General features: G+C 38.4%; 1 protein-coding gene across 4 annotated transcripts in view; it reads left to right on the plus strand.

The window, feature by feature from the left end:
• The window catches only part of LOC124709528 (exonuclease mut-7 homolog), a 232,064-nt gene extending 211,181 nt beyond the window's left edge, over window positions 1–20,883 (plus strand). For all 4 annotated transcript variants that reach the window (XM_047240847.1, XM_047240845.1, XM_047240848.1 and 1 more), the window contains one exon: window positions 20,277–20,883. In XM_047240847.1, coding sequence (XP_047096803.1) covers window positions 20,277–20,702 — 426 coding nt within the window. In that variant the 3' untranslated portion in view covers window positions 20,703–20,883. The remainder of the gene's footprint in view (window positions 1–20,276) is intronic.
• Window positions 20,884–22,533: the final 1,650 nt, after the last annotated feature.

A 22,533-nucleotide genomic window follows, 5' to 3' on the forward strand; every position in this document is an offset into this window, starting at 1 on the left:
AAAATATAAGGCAGTTTGTTCAGTGGTGTACTCAGACTTCTGGGCACTTTAGTTTTGAATTGAAAAATCATGCTTAAAATAAAATTGACTCCTTGATTATGTACAACTAGGGTCCTGGTTTTCACAAATTCCATATTTGTGAGAAATTGTCAGCACATGAACTGCATGACTACCAAGCAAGAGCTCTAGTACTCCAGAGACAATAAAACTGGAAGTTCCAATTAAAACAAAAGTTGATGTTCATATGTTATTAATTATTAAGGTTACAAAATCTTGCTGGCCAGTATTTTATGAACCCTTTGTGACTAACCCTGCCAAGCAAAACTAGATTTTAAATATCTTCAGTGTGTCAAAAGATATTTGAACTTATAAATACCAAAGTATGAAATGGGTAACACCACCTGCTATGATTTGGCACCTCTCTGTACCGTCATGTGAAGTAGGGAATATTTGCTCATGACCATTGTAGTTGTTGCCGTTCAGTTTACACAAAGGGTGCCCTGGCTGGCCTGATGCAACTTGCAACAGTCAGTCTTCCAGCTCTGTGCAAACTGTTGCATCTAGCATGTGCTTCTTATTTTCACCTAACAATCCACTCTCGTTGTCCCAGTGTTGTTAGGATGTGACGAATCTTAAAAAGGGATAATATTTCTGAAGAGAGAAGCCATTTTTAGTTGCTTTATTGTGTGATCCATGTGCAGTCATTTCTCCTTGCTGAAATTATTAAAGTTTGTTACAGGCTGTGTTAAGATACTTCTTTGAAGTGTGCTAGTGATTCACAGCTGTCTGTGGGCTCATTTATGTACATAACTATAGCTGTGAATATGTGAATATAGCTGTGAGTATGTAGTAACTGGAATCGGACATGACCAGGAGACACTGGCCAAAATGAATATATAGTAACCAGAATCAGACATGACCAGGAGACACTGGCTGACCAACCAAGGGCGTTGATGGTCAGTTGCCGAAAACCACAGAAGACAATGACAGTGATAGACAACCAACAAAGACAAATAACAGAATGGCAAGTCCAGAGTGTAACTAAATCAAAAGCCTAGACGTATCAATATCAGGAACCAAGCAATGCAGCATTCAATGAATGATAGGAGACAGCAGTCGGAACAGGACTGAGGTCCGCGCCTCTGCTCTGCTAGCTTCGTAGCTTGGCTGCAGGCTCCAGTAGGCTGGTGGGGGAGGGGGGGGGTGGTGTAACTCATGCCTAATGCTGAGGCAGTGTCAGCAGCATTCACAAATATTAGGAGCTCCGCCTAGCAGCTGTCGTCAAGGTCCATGCGTTCTGGTGGGCTTTGGAACTCGTTGGGCCAGGATACCAGAGAATTTATAAAAGTTTTTACTAGAATTAGTAAGAAAACTGCAAAAAATAGAAGTTCGATGAAGAGCACTGCCATCACTGATTTATCCAAATACCTGTTTTTAAGGTGATGCTGATGCTCAACACAGCGATTGGCAACAGCCTGTATAGACTGCGCCACATATCTTCTGCCACACTCTCAAGTAATGTTATAAATTCCTTGCACTCTCAGAGTGAGGTTATCCTTGACTGGTCACAACATTCCTTTAATTTTTCTGGATGGCTGGAAAACTGGTCTGATTCGTTGCCTGTTTAAGCATGTATCTATCTTGCTAGTTGTTGCACCATAGAGTAGATGTCACACAATTTGTTGGTCTCCTTGACTTGTTTGAATAGTGTCGCATCTTGATTTCCTCTACAGTTTTGATGTAATATGGACAAAATACCCATTGCTTCTGAACACCATCTTCGGATGATTAATTTCAGAACTGAAGTGGTCCTTGTCCAAATTAGCCCTGGCTCTGTGTACTAAGGTGTTCAGTGGAAAACACATTAAAACATTTCCCCCTGGAATTATGAAATTATTTGGTCACTCTTTGACAACCACTTACTACATGTTTGGTGGAAGTTGTTATGAAATGACTGATGGCACAGTCATGGGTTCTCTACTATCACCAGCCATAGTTAATGTTGTCATGGAGAATTTTGAAGAACACTGCACTGAACAATGCTTCCTTCCGGGCATCCTGCTTCTTCAGATATGCTGACAACACATTTTTAATCTGGCCACATGGCAGAAGTTCGTTGACCATTTGAATGGTATACATTCTAACATCAGATTTACAGTGGAAGTGGAGGAGAATGGGACATACGTTTCTTAGATGTGTCAGTCAAATGGAAATCAAATGGATGACTCGGCCATTCTGTGTACTGGAAACCGAAACATACAGATCCGTATCTCAAAGGGCATAGCTTTCACCATCCAGCTCAGAAGAGAGGTGTGCTGAACACCTGAGTACACAGAGCCAGAACTATTTCAAACAAGGACCCCATTGGCTGCAAAATTAATCATCTGATGACAGTGTTCAGAAGCAATAGGTATTCCTTCCATGATGTTAGATCAACACTGTCGGAGAAACCAAGACGTGACACATTTCAAACAAGCTAAGAGAACAACAAATTGTGCAGCTTCCATTCTGTTATGCAACAACTAGCAGAATAGGTAAAGACCTACATAGGCATGGAATCAGACCAGTCTTTGAGCCAAACAGAAAAATTAAAGACTTGTCACAACCGGAAAAGGATACTGTTAGCCTTGAGAAAAGTTATATGGGCCAGTCTATACAGACACTGCATTGAGCATCAGCATCACCTTAAATACAGGTATTCAGATAAATCAGCAGTGGCAGAGCACAGCCTGTTAAATAAGTACAAGTTTTTGTTTGAACAAACGAGAATACTTGCTCACACATCAATCTACTGGGACGTTGTTGCCAAGAAAGCAGTTGTAATTAGACTTTCTGAAAACAACTTCAATAGATACATGGGCTATCCTTTTAGCAATGCAAGGAAGTGTGGACTTAATAAATAAAAAGCACAGAGGAAGACTTCTCACAGTTCACTGCCTGGGTGCTGCAAGTAACACTGCATATACAGCACAAACAAAATCTGTGGACGTAGAGGGCACCACCTCAGCATTTCCACGTTGTAATCAGGATGTATTGCAACCTATCACATGCCATCCTGTGGGTATAAGAAGAGTTCATGGCAGACAGTTTTAGATCCTGACGATGATGATGGAGGCATTGATCGAAAGCTTGGAATTTTATCTGAATTTGGTGTGGTAAGTAAACTAAGAACTTTTCATGCCAACCCCAGGGCTTTGTTCTTTCTCTTTTTAATTGTATTATTATTTTTTTTGTATGAGGGACTTTTTTTATTTTTTATTTTTTTTATTTGTAGCCAGTCTTGATAAAAATAAGTGTGAGTTTCAGAATAGTTGGTTAGACACAGAGCCCAGTTGGAATGTTTGCATTCCAAAAGAGGAGAACTTTGTAAATATTGTCTGTAGTTTAAACTAACTTTGAAGAAAATGGTTTTGAGACTTTGTGAGTAAGGGTCCAAAGGACACTTCAAATATTTCCATGAAGAAGCAAGGATATATTCTATATCCCATCGCCAACAAGGAGCAGTGACTGATTCCAGAATGTTTTGTAACTCTGTGGAGATAACAAAAAAGAAATGTAACTGAACTCAACCAATTTTGAACTTTTAAAAGCAAGAGAACCAAACTCAGGTCTGTTTCAGAAACAAGGATTAGAGATAAATTTATAAATGCGTATATTTTCATTGTGTTTCCCCATCAGTTGACTGTAGAGGGCAGTGACCTCAGTAATGAACTCCAATAAAGAAACACAAGCGGAATGATGAAGCAGATAATGGTGTGCTTTCAGGTGTTCAGCTGAGTTATTGATTCCGTTTTTCTACTGTACATTTCACTGACTGACCCAGTACATCTCTTCAAGTGCTGCAAGCTGTTTTACTATGTGTACTTGTTGCTCGGACTCCAATCAGGCTATGAAGTATTGTTGGTATGTCACCATTATTTATAGTCCAGTTCGACACACTGCTATGCATTTTGATGCTTATTTGTTTTTAGGGGCTGACTCTTACATTCCATAAATAACAGTACTGACTCCAAAGAAACAACTGATCAAGATGCATAGCAGAGTATCGAACTGGACTACAAAAGGTGGTGAGATACCAACAGTACCTCTGAATGGAGTCCAGGTAGGAAGTACACCTTATGACACGGCTCTCAGCACTGTAAGAAGACTGGATCAGTCATTGAAATTTAGTGTGTAAAATCAGTTAACACTTGAAAGCATGCTGTTTATCAACCACACTGAGAAAATGCAAGAGATTGAATAAATTGAGTGATGTAATCTTTTAGAGCACGCACTTTCAGAAGGAAGAAAACTGCACACACACTGGGTTTGAGAGGGAAAGATGGTCTGAAAAATAGACAGTTTTCTAAAAATTTCATTACAATCAAGAGAGCTCACTGTAGTCTTTCAATGATAATGAGGTGGAACTAGAAAAACACTCATAAGCCTTCAAGTTAGATGCTGCATCATCATCTGTTACATACATCGTGGTTCTCAAGGTCAAACAGATATTCTTTGTGTCTAGATACAGTAGTGACAGTGTATAATCTGTGGCTTTTGACATACTTTCTGTACACAAGCATATAAGAAAGAAACATTTGAAGATTTTTCACAAGCACAGTATCAAATCGGAAGTGGATTTTGTTGACATATTCATTAAGGGAAAAAATATATGTGATGAAAACTAGCGTCAAAATATTGAGAACTACTGCAAGAAACACGACTTATTTTTGCACATTATTATGGGTGGCTCTTCCACCTGATTAATGCAGGACAGTTACTTTTAATCCTTACGTAGGTTTACACCAAACGAGATGCCTTTCTTAGCAAATAAGAGTGCAATGATGACATGAATTCAATTGGAATTATTTTATGAAATGCTACCTCCTTTTTTATGTGTGACGAGGAATTCTGGTTTTTTTTTTTTATGCATATGGCATGAAATATGTAAATTTGGTTGACACGAGGAAAATATCCTCTTAAAAAGAATGAATAAATGTTGATGCTTGTCATAGTGAGCTATTGCTTGAGACTGGCACAGTAGAAGTCCCATATAAATAAAAATAACAACAGTCCATTTAAAAATAATTATTTTATAAAATTTATGGAGGAGATACCTGAGTTTTATTGCATTTAAGATCTTTAGACAGGAGCTGGTATACACTATAAAGAAATAAGGATTGTATTGGAAAAATCAAGTGATCTCCTTTTGAAAATTACATTTCCCCCCCCCAGCATTGAGGGGGCACTTGTGAATTATGTGACAATTTCACCAACAATGTGCGTAGCTGAAAAATCATTTAGCACCCTCAGGTGATTGAAGAAACAGCTGAGGAGCATAAGAAGTCAAGAGTGTCCTTCAAGTTGGAGTTCACTGAGTCCTCAGAGCAAGTGAAAGAAAGATGAATTTTGAAGACTTATTTGTGAAATCTTTAATTTGCTTTTTTCTAAAAGTACTAGATATATTAGTCCATCTTTTTCATCACGGTGCTCTCTAAAACTTGATTGCCTATTTCATTTCATGGGTCAGTTGTAACTTCTGCAAGACCAAGAAAAGTGACACAGAAATTTGTATAATTCCATATGAAGCTTTTATGTACACCTAAGATCAAAATTACTGGTAAAATGGTTCATGGTGCACAGTACCAATTGCATGATGCCTGTCTAATGGCTTCCAGGAGCAGCAAAAGTTTGATTTTCAGAATCTTGTATTATTGTTGACCAAATTTAAAAGTTTTAAATTCTGTCATAATCTGCTCATAAAGAGGCTTAATACTGTAAGCCAAGTATTACAGTTAAAAACTATGTATATGTCTTGAAGTAATGTAACAGTTCGCAAATTACTCAAGCTACATTCACCCAGAATTTGTGAACGAGAGCACTTAGCAATTGCCAACAAACCTTAAACATAATTTCAAACATTTACAAGACTTTCAGTGTGCTGACCATCCCCCCCCCCCCCCCCCCCCGCCCCCCCCCCCCCCCCCCCACACACGCACACACAATTGAGATGTGTTCTAAGATAGTTTCCCTTAATTAATGTTTATAGTAGAATTGAGAGAGAGTGGTTTCTAAGGTTCGGTTCTGGGGAACAGAGAAGGAAGTCTTCACAGGGATGATAATCTGTTGTACAGGAATGGCCAGAATAGAACAGGCAGGTGTGCATTCAGGTCTTGTTGCATTTACAAATAAGACAGTGAAAATCTGAAAATAACTTTGTAAAGTGTTTATATTCACAGTAAAGGGGTACAGATGTTGCATCTAGGGAAGTTGCCATCTGTTAGCAGGTGCTCACAATGACCAAAGTTCCAGAGAGCAACAGAGGAATGTGTTAGCAGAGAGGAAGCTATAGACCGAGAGAGAGAAGTGTCTCCACCTTGGGTATTAGATGCTGGCATCAAAGTGCCCACGTGATCCTTTCCTACTCCTCTTGGTTGAGAATTGCTATTGATGCTGTAGCCGAGGCATTCCTGTGTCATCGTTCTTTAATGTGGGAAGTGTGCTTAGCCCAACATCATGTGTGGAGATGGAGGATAGGCTGGGAATGGTCTTGACAGTTGCCTCTTGAAGCACAAAACTTTACTCTAAAATAAAAAAAATTAAAATAATTTGTCCTTATTTCCTTCAAATGGGTGGACTGTGCACAATCCTTCCCCTTCCCACTTCTTATTTTGACAAAAGTGGTAACTGATTGAAATCTTCTTTGGAGTTTAAACAGTAAAGTATAGTTTAACACAGTACTGATTCATTTTAACATAGCTCAACCAAACGCATTAATAGCACACAAAAAGCCGATACTATTCACATTGACCTTGTGTCAACTCACTATGTACTCAAATCTTCAACTTACACATCCTTTGTCGCCACAGTTTATGTAAGTAATTCTTTCTATTAAACGTAAAACTTAAGGGAGGGTCAATGCATTTTCTTGTCCTTCACTGATTGTAGTGGCACGGTGGCTGAGGCTCCAGTAGAACTTTCTTAGGCAACGTACTAAGTCGTGTACATTAGCCTATTTGATATGAGAGCCATATGGCCACCCCAATAAAAACTAGAGGTAGTGCATCTGAAACGGAGTTATGTAGCATTAAGACCAACATATTTCTTCAATGGTGCCAGTCATTGATATGCACAGTATAGTGCTCTGTAATGATCTGTCCCCTTACACGCATGAAGTGTTTGTCAAACGATTGCAACAGATGGTCATCTGATAGATAGCGACACCGACCAATTGTCATGGGAATGTGCCTTTGAAAGTAATTCTGTAAATACAGCAGGGGCGGGTGTAAGCTTACAATGAGATCGTATAACAGGCATTTCTACATCCTAAATGTGGTTGTGATTGTATCACAATGGGAACCATTAAACAACACTAGCTGTGGGTCTGAGTAATACCCAGTAGGTTAGAAGAAAAAGTCTGTCATCCTAACAGGCTATGACAATGGTTAACATTACAGGCACAGAGTACAATCAACTGGAATAAGTCCTATTTTTCTTGTGAATCCAGAATCGATGTAGATAATCTGAACCATTTTCAGTGTAGAGACAAGTTTTCAGGTGGTAAGGAAGGGAGTGAAATATGAGACTAGTGTCTGCATGTATCTTCGGGTGAGGGCTACTGCTGGTTAGTCTGGTCGTAGGCTTTAGGGTGAGTGAAATTGCAAAAATATGGCTTTACATGGAAATTTGAAGAGACCTTTTGAATAGAGCTAGAATATTTGGTTTCCCCTCCAAACCATATCATCTCAGTCACTTTTGCACACTGTGTAAGAATGCTGGCTTGGAACCAGACTGGAAACAGGGATTCACAGGGAAGGAGCAAGTTAGAACAGCGAGACCAGTCGCTTCTTCATGGTTCAGATGCAGGGCAGAGGTAGATAATAGGTAAGGTACACATCATGTTCTTACACTATAAACTGGGGACAGTGGCAAGTGCTGATGGTGAGGGAAATGCACAACAGCAGTGTGGCAAGCAAGGTGAACTGATGTTGCATACCACTGTGGCAAGAGGCAACACAGACACTAGAAGTGATTTCTTCAGAGTTTTCATGAAAAAATAATATTCCACTGATCCCATAACATTTAGAATGTACTCACGCAATGATAAATAAGTGTGTGGGAGAGGTGTTGGCCTTTCGTACAGTGGCAAGTGCTGATGGTTGAGGGAAATGCACAACAGCAGTGTGGCAAGCAAGGTGAACTGATGTTGCATACCACTGTGGCAAGAGGCAACACAGACACTAGAAGTGATTTCTTCAGAGTTTTAATGAAAAAATAATATTCCACTGATCCCATAACATACTCAAACCGGTGGAAAGCTATTCCCCGAAATAGTGTAAAAATGCAAACATGAAGGCTTTTCATTAATAGGATAGACTCAAAAACAAACTAGTAAGCAAGACAAGGGTGGCTTATCAACACAAGGGCATGTGGAGGACGTGGGGGCAGCAGACAGTATGAAGTGTAAATCAGTTCTCTGCATAAGAGCTTAGCAAATGAACTGACAAATGATTACATGATGGTACAGTCTCTCCTGGCATAGGGGCACATAAAACACCCAAGTCAGTAAACATAACAAATAATAAAACTTCAGTTATCAGGTACATTATGGCAAATACCACAAATAAAACATTTTTCATCATGTCACGCATGCAGTGGATGAAGTCCAAGTGGAGACTCCTCCCACAAATTAACCATTATGTAACTAGCCTAAGCCTGTGTGTATATAAATGAAACACATGTGTTGGCAATAAAGAGTAAATTATTATCCATGAGTAGTCTCCACATCTGTGCAACTCAGGTAACTGAAATTCACTTAGTCACACCTTTTGGTTACAGTGGCACAATGCAAGATAAAAGAAAGTAAGCAATAAGGCATTTGATTACATGATAACTAGACGTAAGTGTTTAGGTCTTCTGTGCTGCAAGAAGAGTAGGTGTACTTTTCACAGTTAACGTGGTGTTGAAGAAGGATCTAGAAACTAAGTTATTTCCAGGCCACAGAAGAGCAGAATAGTAGCAAAAAGAGGTGGGGCTGCGTGAGGCAGTGGTGTTGCCAAATGCAGGTACAGCAGCTGACTTGGCACACTCCACAGTGATGAGGTACAGGATCCAAGCTGATACACTATATCTGGTGAGTCAGTGCCAGCAGTTGGCTGCCTCGACTTAACTGCTACAGCATATTGAGCAGGTTTCATTGGAGAATCTATTGCTTCCTTATTTTTGCAGATTTAACTTAGGTAAAACAAATATGTGATCGTAAGGACAGAGGGAGCACAGTCGCCATAGTTATAGTCAATGTGTCATTCAGCATCTTGACACTGGATAAAAGTGATGGAAGCAAATGAAGTGAAATATTAACGTGCAATGATGGCTATGTGAGGTTATTGTCTACTGATGCTGTGAGAGAGTGGGTCTATTAAGGGATTAGGTGAATGAGCCTGCAGATGCCTATACTGTCTGTAGTAACTAGTTTATTTGAGGTCTCTCTATAAAAAGTCTGATGGCTTGTAATTGGCACAAGTATAGCAGGAACTACAGATTAGGAAGACTGTAGAGTTGGTGGAGGCTACTGATAAATGAAAACTGCCTAAAAATGGGTTCTTCAATTTTTAGTGGGAATACACAATCAGCCAATGTTGGACACCCTCTTACTCCATTTTCAAAGAAATTGTCCATCCTGACATCAACGGTTCCTGCAACAATCCTCAAAATTGTGGAAGTGCATAGCTCGTATAACCTGATACTTAGGTGTGAGTAGGTTATGACTTCCAACTATGTTCTTAGGATGTTACCACACAGAGACTCTCCTACTTGCTATTCCGAGAATGTATTCGTATGATCTGGTTTACCAATAAGTTGTCAGGTGAAAGTATGCTGGATCTCAAAGGACTCTTAACACACAGGGGGAATCATTTACAGGTACTACTAAGCCAACTGCAGGCCTTCCGACAAATGACAAAGCAGGTGCCACCGTCAGCGTGGGTAGGCATCTAATGACTCTCATGGCCGAAGTTTTGTTGAAACTCTCTTTTTGCATATGAGCAGGCTGTGTGCAGTTGATTGCACTATAGTGACTAGCACACCATATATGCGTACTTTGCCAAACAGTCCTGACACTGAAGCAACGGGTGCTATTGACAGAGCTCAGCTGTGAAAGGCAGTCTAAGAAGTGGGATTGTATTAGCAGAATCTTGACACAGCGAACTGTGTAATTTTGTATGCCTGTGTGGTAGATGCAAGGTGAAGGGGTGGATGGGTACTCTTTTTGTTGATATGGTAAGGTGAACGGGCAGTACATGTATCTTGTTTCTGAATAATGCATATCTCACACTTTGACTCTCGTATGGCTTGTGCTCCTAACATTTGAGAGATGAGTTATTCAAGGGACTGAAGAGGAAAAACCATTGAGAGTCAAACTTCATGCATGGTTGTAATAAGACAAGGAAACCCCTCATTCCAAAGTGACACAGGTTTGACAGATGGCATCCATGTGTGCCATGCACAATATTGGTGTGTGTATTTCCATTCAGTGTTGAGGTGACAGCGGGCTGTAGTTGAAAGATGAAGGGCGTCTAACAAGCAGAGGTCCCCTGTACTGGGATCGACTTTTTGAAGCCAAATATACAGTGCTGTAGGTGAAGATCCCAGATATTGCGCCCTACAGCCGTTCACCCTGGTGAGCCCACATTTGCGAGTCATTGAAAAAAATACCAAATTTTGGATGATGGTCAGTAACATTAAAAAAGTTGAACTATGTAATTTGGTTGTGCGGTGTACTGGATAGGATAATAGCTTCACAAGCAAGAGGTTGTGGGTTTGAATCTCAACAGGTGTAGTAATTTTCAATTCTTTATCGAAATCACTTTGATCACCATTTTTATTCATTTAATTGATTTAATAGTGTTTTTTCTCCTCTTCCTTCGTTACATTATTTTAATCACTGTATGATCTGTTTTCATTTGTTTCATTTTTTCTTTATATCATTTTCTTTCCATTCAGAATTTTTGTGAAGATGAATTTAATTACATTTTTCTATTATAATATTCAGTTATTTGAAAATTCCAGTCTATCAGTTAGTAAACGAAAGACCAAACAATCTATTTATATTGACTGTGCACTGGTGTGAAAAATGAATTTTTCGCTACCTGATCTGTAATTTTTTTCATGGTGTCATCATACAAATATTAAAACGTAACTTAAATACTTATTGCACTATGGATACAATAATGCTGAAGAAGATTTAAATGAAAGAAGGGTTTATAAGTGTAATGAAGTTCAAACAAAATGATAAATAGATATAATGAATGCAGTTATGTGGATGAAAAAAACAGGGTGATTAAACAAAAGAAATTCAATCAAAATTAATTAAAAACACATGAACAAAGATTTCAAGTGGAGAGAAGATAATAGGCAGAAAAAGGAGAGCAAATGAAGAAGTTAATATTATTATTAAAATTATGTGACAAAGGAACAGAAATAAAAAATTACATTTAAATCAGTTAACTAAATAAAAATGATAATCAAAGTCATTTCGATAAAGATTTAAACATAAAAAAGTTACTGCACCTGACAAGATTTGAACCCACACCCTCCTGCATGTGAAACTACTATTCTTTCCATTACATCACAAACCAGGCTATTTGCTGCACAAAATTCCAAATTTTTTTGCCAATTACAAATTGGGGCCCATCAGGTCAAATAGCTGCTAGCTGAGATACCTGGGCTCTTAACCTACATAACCACATAGGTGGTTTCAAAAACTCAAACCCACTGCTGATGACCTCTCCTTGTAAGCCATGCCTTATTTCATGATGGCAACCACTGTGGGGCTGAATGGCCATGGGCAGAGAATGTGTCAGCTGTTCTGCCAGCAAAAGTTCCTTCATGATCGCATTCTCTAATATGGAAAAGCAGACTCATACAGTGATAATTTGAGTGGTCTTAACAAATAATTACCCATGGCTTTGTAGAAAGAACCTCTCTGGCATTGGCCTCATTTATTTAACACCTACAAGTCAAAAATTTACTTCTCTCCATAGCGTTTAATTTCTCCTTGAAGTCTGGAAATCTCCTACAGGTAATCTGAGTGAGAACACAGATCGCCCCCTTTCTGAATATCTTAGTAAGTGGGGAGGGTATAAGATTTACTATAGAGGAGACACTGTGGAATACCAATAGAGCAGGAGAATTAGGTTTACTGTGGGAAAGCAGCCATTTAAGTGGTGCAAAGTGATAGGATTATCATTAACCAGTAAGACACACAGGTGTTTGCAGAAGAGCTGGTAATGTATAGTGATGCACAACCAGGAAAATAAGTTACTGAAACGGGAATGTTTTAAGAGTGAAGGATGTCCCTTACGGAGATAGAAATTGTATTATTGGGTCAGATGTTGAGTACTATCTATTCCATTTCCACTCTTTAGAATCTCACCATGGTCTAAACCGTTTTCTTTGGCCTATGAAGATGAATAACTATTCCCCTCTCTGTCAATAAAATAATGATGGAGACGAAAGTTATTCTCCAACTTTTGCTCACATGTGCCCAATGTACGTGACAGGAATATGTTTAATCCATCAAAGATAGTCACGTGTTTTTACAATTTCTAATGTCATTTAAGTAAATTATTTGTATGCCATGCACTGTATTTCTTCTCAAAAGATTTAATAATTCTTTTAAAATTGTAGCATACCGACCTATAAAAACATTGTCCGTATAGATTTCCCGTTATTTCACTGCACCTGATTAATAGCAGCTATCATTTATTTATTTATTATTATGAGATTAATCAATACAAAGATTAATTAACAACAACATTGTTGTATTCCTTTTATCCTCTGCCAAGCCTCTTTATCCAGCACATCTTCCTTGTCAATGCTGCGATGTTCCATTACTCCATTTATGTGGTCTGTCCAAGAACGTCGTGGTCTTCCGCACTTATGTCAGCTGGGTGGTTTCCATTCATAAACCTTCTTTGGCAACCAATGATCTGGCATTATCATCATATGGCCATATCATTTTAATGATTTTCTTTCAATGCTATCTGTCACTGTATCATTTGCCTTCATTCTAGTTCTTACTTCATCATTAGTTTTCCTTTCAATTCTTGGTATTCTGGCACTCCTACGCAAATAATCCATTTCCACAGCTATTAGTCTTCTTTTGAGATCCACATTTAAGATCCACAGTTGTGATCCACAGCATTGCCCTGATTCAACCATTATCTTACCTACTCTTTTCTTATTGCTGTTGGAAATATTCTTATCCCACCAAAAAGAATTCATACACCCGAACACTTTTCTGCTATGCTGTATTCTGTATTTTACTTTTGTATCGCCCAATCAATTTTTCTCATTATGTGCCCCGAGATATATAAATTTCTCTACTTGTCTCATAACTGCTTTGTCATTGATGTGTACTTCAAATTTAACATCACTATTCACCACCAGATACTCTGTTCTTGTTAGACTCATTTGTAGTCCCCACCGACTGGGTGTTGTGTATGTCCTTAGGTTAGTTAGGTTTAAGTAGTTCTAAGTTCTAGGGGACTGATGACCATAGATGTTAAGTCCCATAGTGCTCAGAGCCATTTGAACCATTTTTTGTAGTCCCCACCTGTTGTATTACTGATATAATCATCATATCATGAACTCTAGGTCATCATCATCTTGTGCTATAATAGCTTGATTGTCAGCAAAACTTAATGAAAATATCTTTACATCGTTGACAGTGATTCCCATTCCTCTATAGCTGTTCTTCCAATTTCAGAGAGCCACTTCCACATATAAATTGAACAAGATTGGTGACATACTGCAACCTTGTCGCAAACCTTTAGTAACATTAATAGGTACTGATAACTTTCAACCTCGTTTAATCTGTCCCACATTGTCTCCGTGCATTTCAATGATAATTTGTAAAAGGTGATCATCCATACCTATATCTTTCATAGCTTCCCACTGCTTAGATTTAGGGACTTTATTGTAAGATTTTGCTAAATCTACAAAGGCAATGTGTAGTTCCTTCCATACTACTATAAATTTCACCATTAATTGTTGTAAAATAAATAATTTATCTGTACATGATCTGTTCTGCCTAAACCTGCTCTGGTCTTCCCCAATATGGTGACCAACATTTTGTCTAATTTTTTCAAACATTATCTTGCCAAATAAACAGTTCATTGTACAGTTGACACTAATGTCTCTATAGCAGTTTGTGTCTTTTCTATTCCCTTGCTTGAAAATAGAAACCATATATGACTTTTTCCATTCTGAGGGAATTTCAATCGTTTTACAACAGTTGTTCATCAGGCAGGTTATTCGTTTCTTCAGATATCTTCCTCCAGCCTTCAGTAATTCAACAGGAATGTTTCCTGGACTGGTGATCAGCCATTCTTCATTTTAATTAATGCACAATTCACTTCCTCTATTGTAATGTTTATATTTCGATCAGTTACTTCCATTTTCTCTTTGTTCCCTTCTGTGTAATATGGCCTGTCTTCAGTTGAAAGGTCTGCGTGATGCTTTTTCCATTCCTTTAAGGGAATTAGGTTGTCTACTGCTTTGTTTACTTGCGTTTTCGTCATACTGGTAATTGTCCTCCACACTTCTGTTGTTTCTGATCCACCTATTAGACTGTCAGTTTCAATACATTTCTGTTCCCACATCTAGTTCTTTTCTAATTTAATTCTGTTTCTTAATTCATAATCTGTTATCTGGTAGTTTTGCCTGTCCTGTAGTGATTTAGTTGATGACCATTTTTTGAAGAGCTTTTTCTTTTCCCTAATCAACATTTTCAGGTCATCAGACATTCATGGATGATCCCATATACCTAGACTTTTACTTTCAGTCCCTAGCACCTCTAGAGAAATTTTTGTAAGTGCTTTTTTAGTATTTTCATATTCTACTTCAACATTGTCATATTCTGGAATCACTTTTAATTCATTTTCTAATCTACATTGAAATAAATCCTTGATGCTGAACTGCTTCAGGAGAAAGAGCTTATACCTTGCCTGCTCTAATTTTTGATGTTAGCTGTGGTCAACCACTTGTCCAGTTGTTGATTGTTTTCTCCTAAATGGGTATGTCAACTTTGCTAAAACTAAGTAGTGACCAGACTCACAGTTGTCTCCCCACATGACTCTAAGGTCTTGAACTACCATTTTTGGTCGTTGCTTGGTAATTATGTAATCAATTATTGATTTCTGCTGTAATAATGGTCTTTCCCATGTATATCTTTGGATATCTTTATGTGAGTAGTGTGTTCAGAATTTTCAAGTCACATTAGCATTACTATACCAAATTATTTCAGTTATTGTATAATAATCATGTATCCAGTTATCTTACTAAGGGCAGTCATGTTATGATGCTCCGAGTGGCCACTTGTACCACTGCTTGCATTTGTGAGAAACGGAGTTGTGATAATGGCAGACAAATGTCCTCCGAGATCAGCTGTGTGTCTCAGGTCCATACTAATTGTAATTACTCTTTACAATTACTAAAATGTGGTTCGCTCGTTTTACCCTCTAATTGGGGTCTGAGAAGTTAGTGGGACATAAAGTCTTCCATAAAAAACACAATGAATAATGTAAATCAGTTATTGGGATTACAGGCGAGATTTGCCATTTTGCAATGGTGCAGCTGGATGGCTGGTTATAACTGATCCCAGGGTGAGAAGCTCAGTTGCTGCAGGGATGCCTCTCCTCCACTTTTATTTAACGAGAGATTACAGCAAATTACTATGATTGTTGCTCAGCTTAGATGAGGAAGGGAGTAGCTGACCAGTGGGATGAGCTGTTTTGGTGGTTAACACCTGGAAGGCCACATTGAGGTTTGACCACAAGCAAGAATAGTGGACTGTGGAATGGACTTTTAAGTGTAGGCAATGAATCATGTCAGGCGAGCCTTGGCAGATTCCCTCACCAGTAAGCAGGAGGTCAGTGGTTTATGTGTTTGTGGATTAATTAACCTTACACACTTCCTGTTAAGTGACAGTTGATGATGCTTATTTTTGGCATGACATTTATTACTGTAATAAACTCTAAAAATTGGACAGAAGTCAAAGTGCCCACACCCTGGCTCTAATTCTTACGCCAGTAACCATGGGCCTTGGTGCATACATTCGAGTCAGTATTGCCAAAACTGTTAGAACCCTATGAGAGTGGGCAGAAACTTCTTTAAATAATTCAACACTAGTGGCAATAAGGGCCTTTCCTGGCATGTAGGTTATTAATTAGATTTACACTCTGTACTCATTACTGGTGAAGCTAAAGACTCTTCACTGCATAATTTTCTTCCAGTTGGTCTAAGGCCTGATTGCTCTCATTAAAGAGGTAGCCTCTTTGTTCACCACCTCCTCCACAAATATGACAAAAAATAACAACTGCAGGCATGTACACAGGCAGAAACAATCAAATAATGTGCAACAAGTAAACAGATGCTGCATGGGAGGGTAAACAAGACATATGATGGCATCATATTGCCCATCCTCAAGTAAATAAGGGCAGGAGACTGAAAAAAACAGCAAAGTGAATAGGGATGCTTGGAGCGTAGGGCATACCTGGGCCATGACAGAGGCACTGGCTCCATCATCTTTGGCACTCTTCTACCAATGCAAGTTTTACCTCTCAGCAGCTCTACTGATGTAGCAGGCAGGGGTTGCACAATGTTCCCCTGACAGGGCTTGAAATGTCAAAATGGACTATCACTTAAGTCGACCATCTGTTCAATGCAGCCATTGATTTGGGGTGGAAGGGGATGGTTCTCCACTTTTTAATTCTTAACAGTTTGCACACATGTACAAATAATGCAGACATCAAATATGTTCTCTGGTCCCTCAATATGGCATTGGGACTTCCAAACGGCAGTACCAAATGATTCATAAATGTTTTTGCCATAGTCTCTGCCATCATATCAGCACTAGCACTAGCTAGTGGGAAAAGTGATCAATAATCAACAGAGTATATTTATTTTCTTGCTGTGTCTGGGGAAAGGGTCTCATTATAACCAAAGCCACAGTTTCAAATGGCCTAGAAGCTTGTGGGAAGATCTGCAGTGGAATTTGTGGCCAAATTTGTTGTGTTTGCTGTGTGCATGGAAGACATGGACATATATACCTTTCAGTGTCCTGTGGTTAGTACACCACCAATAAAGGGTAGCAATGCAATCATTTGTTGTTCATTTGCCATTGTGACATGCTAGTATGCTATCAGCAATGATAAAGAGTTTGTATAGGCTATGGTATTACCATTCAGGTTCTGAGAGGGATCGTGGGGTATAATATACCATCTCCATATAAAAAATCTGCAAGGGTGGCATACTGTTTACATTTGATGTGCTTCCTTCAACTATGTGATAAGTACGTCATTTACCTACAGTACACAAACATTTCTACTCAAGACATCTGCATTTTGATGACATTTGGCTGGTTTATGGTGTACATCATAACCATAATCAATTAGTTTCAAAACCCAGCCATCAGACAGTGGCTGGGAGCTTTTAAATTCAAGAGCCATAAAAGGGCAGTATGGTCAGCTACCAAGTGAATTTTCCACTACACAAATAAGATTTAAAATAATTAACTCCAAACACTGAGGCTAACAATTCGTTTCCTGTTTTGCTATAACAACTTCAGCTTTGATAAGCTAGTGAGAAGCATAAACAATTGGTTTGTCTTCACCACCTTGTTCCTGGCATAAAATGCATGTACGGCAAAATCTGAGGCATTGCAAAACAAGAACTCATTGCATGGCAATTTTTCATTTTTCAGACCAATCAAAGGGTACTCCCTTCTCCAGTAGCCTTTTAAAACCTTTGTTGAAACTCATAGCCTTTTATAAAATGACAATAATAGTTCACCAGTCCTAGAAAACTGTAACTCTTTTAAAGCAGTAGGAGCAGGAAAATAGTCCACAGGTTCTGCAAAAGAACATTTATCCAAATTGTAGCTCAAGTTGGCATTCTGTAATCTCGCCAACACATTCCTTGATCACTCATTGTGCCTCTCAATGCTTCAAGGAAATATGATAATGTCATCTAAATGCACCAAACATGTCGTGGGTTTCAAACCTTGTAATAAGGAGTTGACAAGTATTTGAAATGTAGCAGGTGCATTTCTTAGGATAAAAGTCGTCTTTAAAAGTCATGTAAGTCAGAAGGTATTATTGCGAAATACGTGAGAGAGTGTCACAACAATATGCCATTTAGCATAGCAGTCATTAAAAGAAGGCTTGCCTATTTGACTATCATGGGCAGTGCATTCATAAGTGTCCAACTCCTGATAGTTAGGGCAGTAGAAAGCCAAGCACTTATTGGGCGTGCGGCCATCTCCCCTACATCTTCTGAAACGGTAACGCTAGCAAACACATGGCATGGCTTGTTGCTGCTTGCCTTGTTTCTTCTTGTAACAATGCCAAATATATCACTTCGTGGAGAGAGGCTGGGGAAGCCAGTTTAACTTCACCAGGAATCTGCAGGTTTATATTATGAATGAAAACATCAACCGCGTACATTTATGCCTTCTGCAAAAGTGCTTCATGATTTGTCACGTCCTGGCCAAGGGTATAAGTTTTGCGTGAGACAGCCCTTATTCTGCTTGCAAATGCCTCACCGCAAAGTCTTCACTCAAGCTTTGCCCAAAGGTAGAAAGTTAGTCACAGTAATAACTTGTGCCTCTTTTATTGGAATACCACTCTGCTAAACCCTTCGTCATGGTGTCAATCTTCTCAGCATTTTTCAAAGCATCAACCGATTTGACAAAAGTATGTGCATTTCTGTACAACTTGAACCCTCCCACATTCCACACAAAAAAAAAAAAAAAAAAAAAAACACCTGGCCACGAGCAGGGGTGACCCACATCGCAAATGTGTGTTTACATTCTCATTGGGTATTCCCAAAAAGCATGAAATGAAAATGACCATGAGCATGGCACTAGCAGTGGGAGAAGGCAAGGCAGCTGTGTTAGCTTTGACTGCCTTAAGGTCATTAAAAGTGACTTGTACTTAGAATCTGATTGTGCCATGGCAGATGTGCACAGCTGGCTAAACTACTACTATAATTCTGTATTCTTAGTCATAAGCTTCGAGAACTCCAACAAGAGCTTCTTGCCGAAAAGTAATGCTTTTGAATTTCTTATTCTGTTCTCAATATTGGTTGAGATATTACATGTCGTGCAGATTACTCAGTCAACTTTCCCGTTTGGTTGACAAAGGTTGCAACCTTCTACCACTAGAGGGCTCCGAATTGTGTGTAACATGCTGGTGCCTAACACAACTGTGTTGGTGTGTGAAAAAGAGCATGCTGTAATAGAGTTTCAAATTTGAAGAGTTCATGCTGAGGGAATTAGATTAGGAAATGAGATACTTAAAGTAGTAAAGGAGTTTTGCTAATTGGGGAGCAAAATAACTGGTGATGGTCGAAGTAGAGAAGATATAAAATGTAGGCTGGCAATGGCAAGGAAAGCGTTTCTGAAGAAGAGAAATTTGTTAACATCGAGTATAGATTTAAGTGTCAGGAAGTCGTTTCTGAAAGTATTTGTATGGAGTTTGTGGCACAACTTGACAAGAAGAAGGGACCGGTTGGTAGGACATGTTCTGAGGCATCAAGGGATCACAAATTTAGCATTTGAGGGCAGCGTGGAGGGTAAGAATCGTACCACATAAAGCATTATTTTTATAAGTTCCATGTGAATAAGTGAGTTAAACAGAAAATATAGGTGCTTCTGTGATACAACGTACATGTAAAATATGTTACTGCTACTTCATTACTAATTATGAAGCAGTGTCCATTACTTTCTGAAAATTTCATCATTTTGTACAATTGTATACATACAACCTTTATGAGATAAGGATTCATCTTATCTTCCCTATAGAAGCATTTTCCAAAAGGTAATTATATGGGCAACATGTTGTAAAGAAAGACTGCAGGTGTTTTATTGCATTTTTTATTTAAAAATTTGGAAATCAAAAGCAGGAATGAGTGTGTGTATCTTAAAATATTTCTTTCTTCACTTTTTTACAGTTTTGAAACACATGAGAACCAGAGTGTGATTGTGTGAAATTAATTGGCTTCTACATGTGGTGCTGTTGATCTTACTTCCACATGATATTTTGTTGTAATGAATCTTTTCTCTTTGGTACAAAATTGTATAAAAGTAACATGAGAATTGTTTTCAAAAAATAATGTAGCTGTTTTGATTAGAATTGCCCATTACAACATATTATTGCTTGAAGTTCTTCCATTTTCCCCCACTGGAATAATAGGCTTTCCACTAATTAATACACTGGTATTTATAATATTTGCAGATTTGTAATGGAGACACATTTATTAAAGTAACTAGGAATACAATGCAGCAATTGGCTGAAAATTATCGCCGCCTTTCGTACACTGTACCTGAAGAAGCTGAAGCTGAAGATGAAGAAGAAGTAGAAGTTGAAGAAGCGGGTTTTGACTCTGAAGGCTTTTCAAGTGAAGATGACATGTATACTGAATTGATAAGACCACCATGTTACACAGAAGCAAAAGTACAGAATGTACAGGATGGAATTATAATGAGTGAGTGCAAGACACAAAAAGGTGCTGCTATTCAGATTGGTATAATACCTGAACCAATTCTGCAGAGAGAAAAAGAATATCTTATTTGTGATGACTGTGGGAGGTGTTACTGGTGTGGTTCACATTTCAGCAGAGCTCTGAACTCAACCTTGAAAGACATTGTTAAAGATGATTAGATTCCTTTTTATAAAGATTAAAGAGTGCATATTGTTTCTCATACATTTAATACTTTGATATATTTGCTATTTCGATTTTATTTATAACTTACCAATAACGGTATTTTTGGAAAACTTTGAAAAAAATATTTTTATGTTTCTGCTGTTATGTGCTGTAATAAATACATACTATGCAAAAGTACTCTTGCTAAATTATTTTTGTTGGTTTTCTTTTTCACTGTATATCCTTACATAAAAGAATTTAAACCAAAGATATGATACTTCACAGTAAGCTGATTAAGAACCTCCAACTTTTTCTAGTTTCATTAACAGGCATTTTATTTCAGTGAAGACTTCCAGGCTGAAGGGCTGTAGTTGATATATAAAACTATTCCACGACATTTCATCTCTGACTGGGGGAGCCATCAGCAACTGCATTCAGACAGCTGCATCTGAAACTGCAACCATGGCTTGAGGGTGATGCCTCATATTTGTTGAGCAGAGTAGAAGACACTGCCATTTGCCACATGATGCTTAATGTGCATTATCTCTGGCTGGCACCATCATTACCAATTAAAAGTAATTCATTGTCATTTGTTGGTGAAAAGTTGACATCCATATTTTATCTAACTACTACTTTTGTATTACAATAGTTATGCTCTTTGTGAAGCTCTATGGACACTCTATACATGCACGCATGATAATGCATTTTGTTCACTAAAACACTCACCTCACTCAATTTTAATGCATGGTTTCCATATTGCAAACATGTTCTGCTACTGCTGCTTTTTCAGTATGTCCCAGACAAAAGTTCCTTTTATGTTCGGCTAAGCAGGTCTTAACACTTCATTTTGTATTTCCAGTGTATACTTGTCCATGACTGTGTGGAATTTAAGACATTTCAGGAGATGCTAGTGATACCGTACATCTTCCACCACTCTTACATATTCTTTCATCTAGTTGGTGGTTCTAAAGATTGTTTCAACCCCACATGTTCAAGACTTTCCTGGTGTGAAACACAATTTTGTTAATAAATGGGAGGAAAATTTTTCCAGTTGACAGCTGTTGTTCCTCTTTAGTCCTTTCTTTCTCTCTTCTTGGAAAGAATACTTGATCAACCGCCTTACTTGAGTAATGAGTTTTCTTGAAAGCCAACCATAAGTGATTCAACTCATCTCATAAATAAACTGGCTTGCAAATTTTTTTAGCTCTGTCCATCAAGGCTTTAATGATGCCTCTTTTTTTGTCTTTGGTGATGATTCACATCCAGAAAATTTAGTTGCTGGGGCGAAGCTTTGTAAGGCCTGCTGCCCTCACCACTCTAACGTTGTGGCTGTCATAGCAGCTCTGTGTATGTAGGCTGGTGTTACTTCTGATATATTCCCACCAGCTGATGGAGCTACTGACATATCAGTTTAGTTATGCTGTACATGTATGTTCCTGCTTGCTGGCATCTGATGCTTTAGACAACAAAGAAAATTTGGAAATAATTCTCGCAGACCACATCAATGGTTCTGTAAAACTGCCATGTCAGTTCATTGTCACATGCGATTGTAGCCAACACAGTTTTAATCAACTTAAAACTTTTGCATGTAAGTAGTCATCACATTTTTATGCAGTTTATACATTTACAAACACATTTTGGAACACGTGAGGCAATACTGGCCCTACGACTTATCTTAGAAAATAGATTAAGGAAAGGCAAACCTACATTTCTAGCATTTGTAGGCTTAGAGAAAGCTTTTGACAATGTTGACTGGAATACTCTCTTTCAAATTCTGAAGGTGGCAGGGGTAAAATACAGGGAGCGAAAAGCTATTTACAATTTGTGCAGAAACCAGATGGCAGTTAT

The sequence above is a fragment of the Schistocerca piceifrons genome, chromosome 1, assembly GCF_021461385.2.
Source record: "Schistocerca piceifrons isolate TAMUIC-IGC-003096 chromosome 1, iqSchPice1.1, whole genome shotgun sequence".
Lineage (NCBI taxonomy): Eukaryota > Metazoa > Arthropoda > Insecta > Orthoptera > Acrididae > Schistocerca > Schistocerca piceifrons.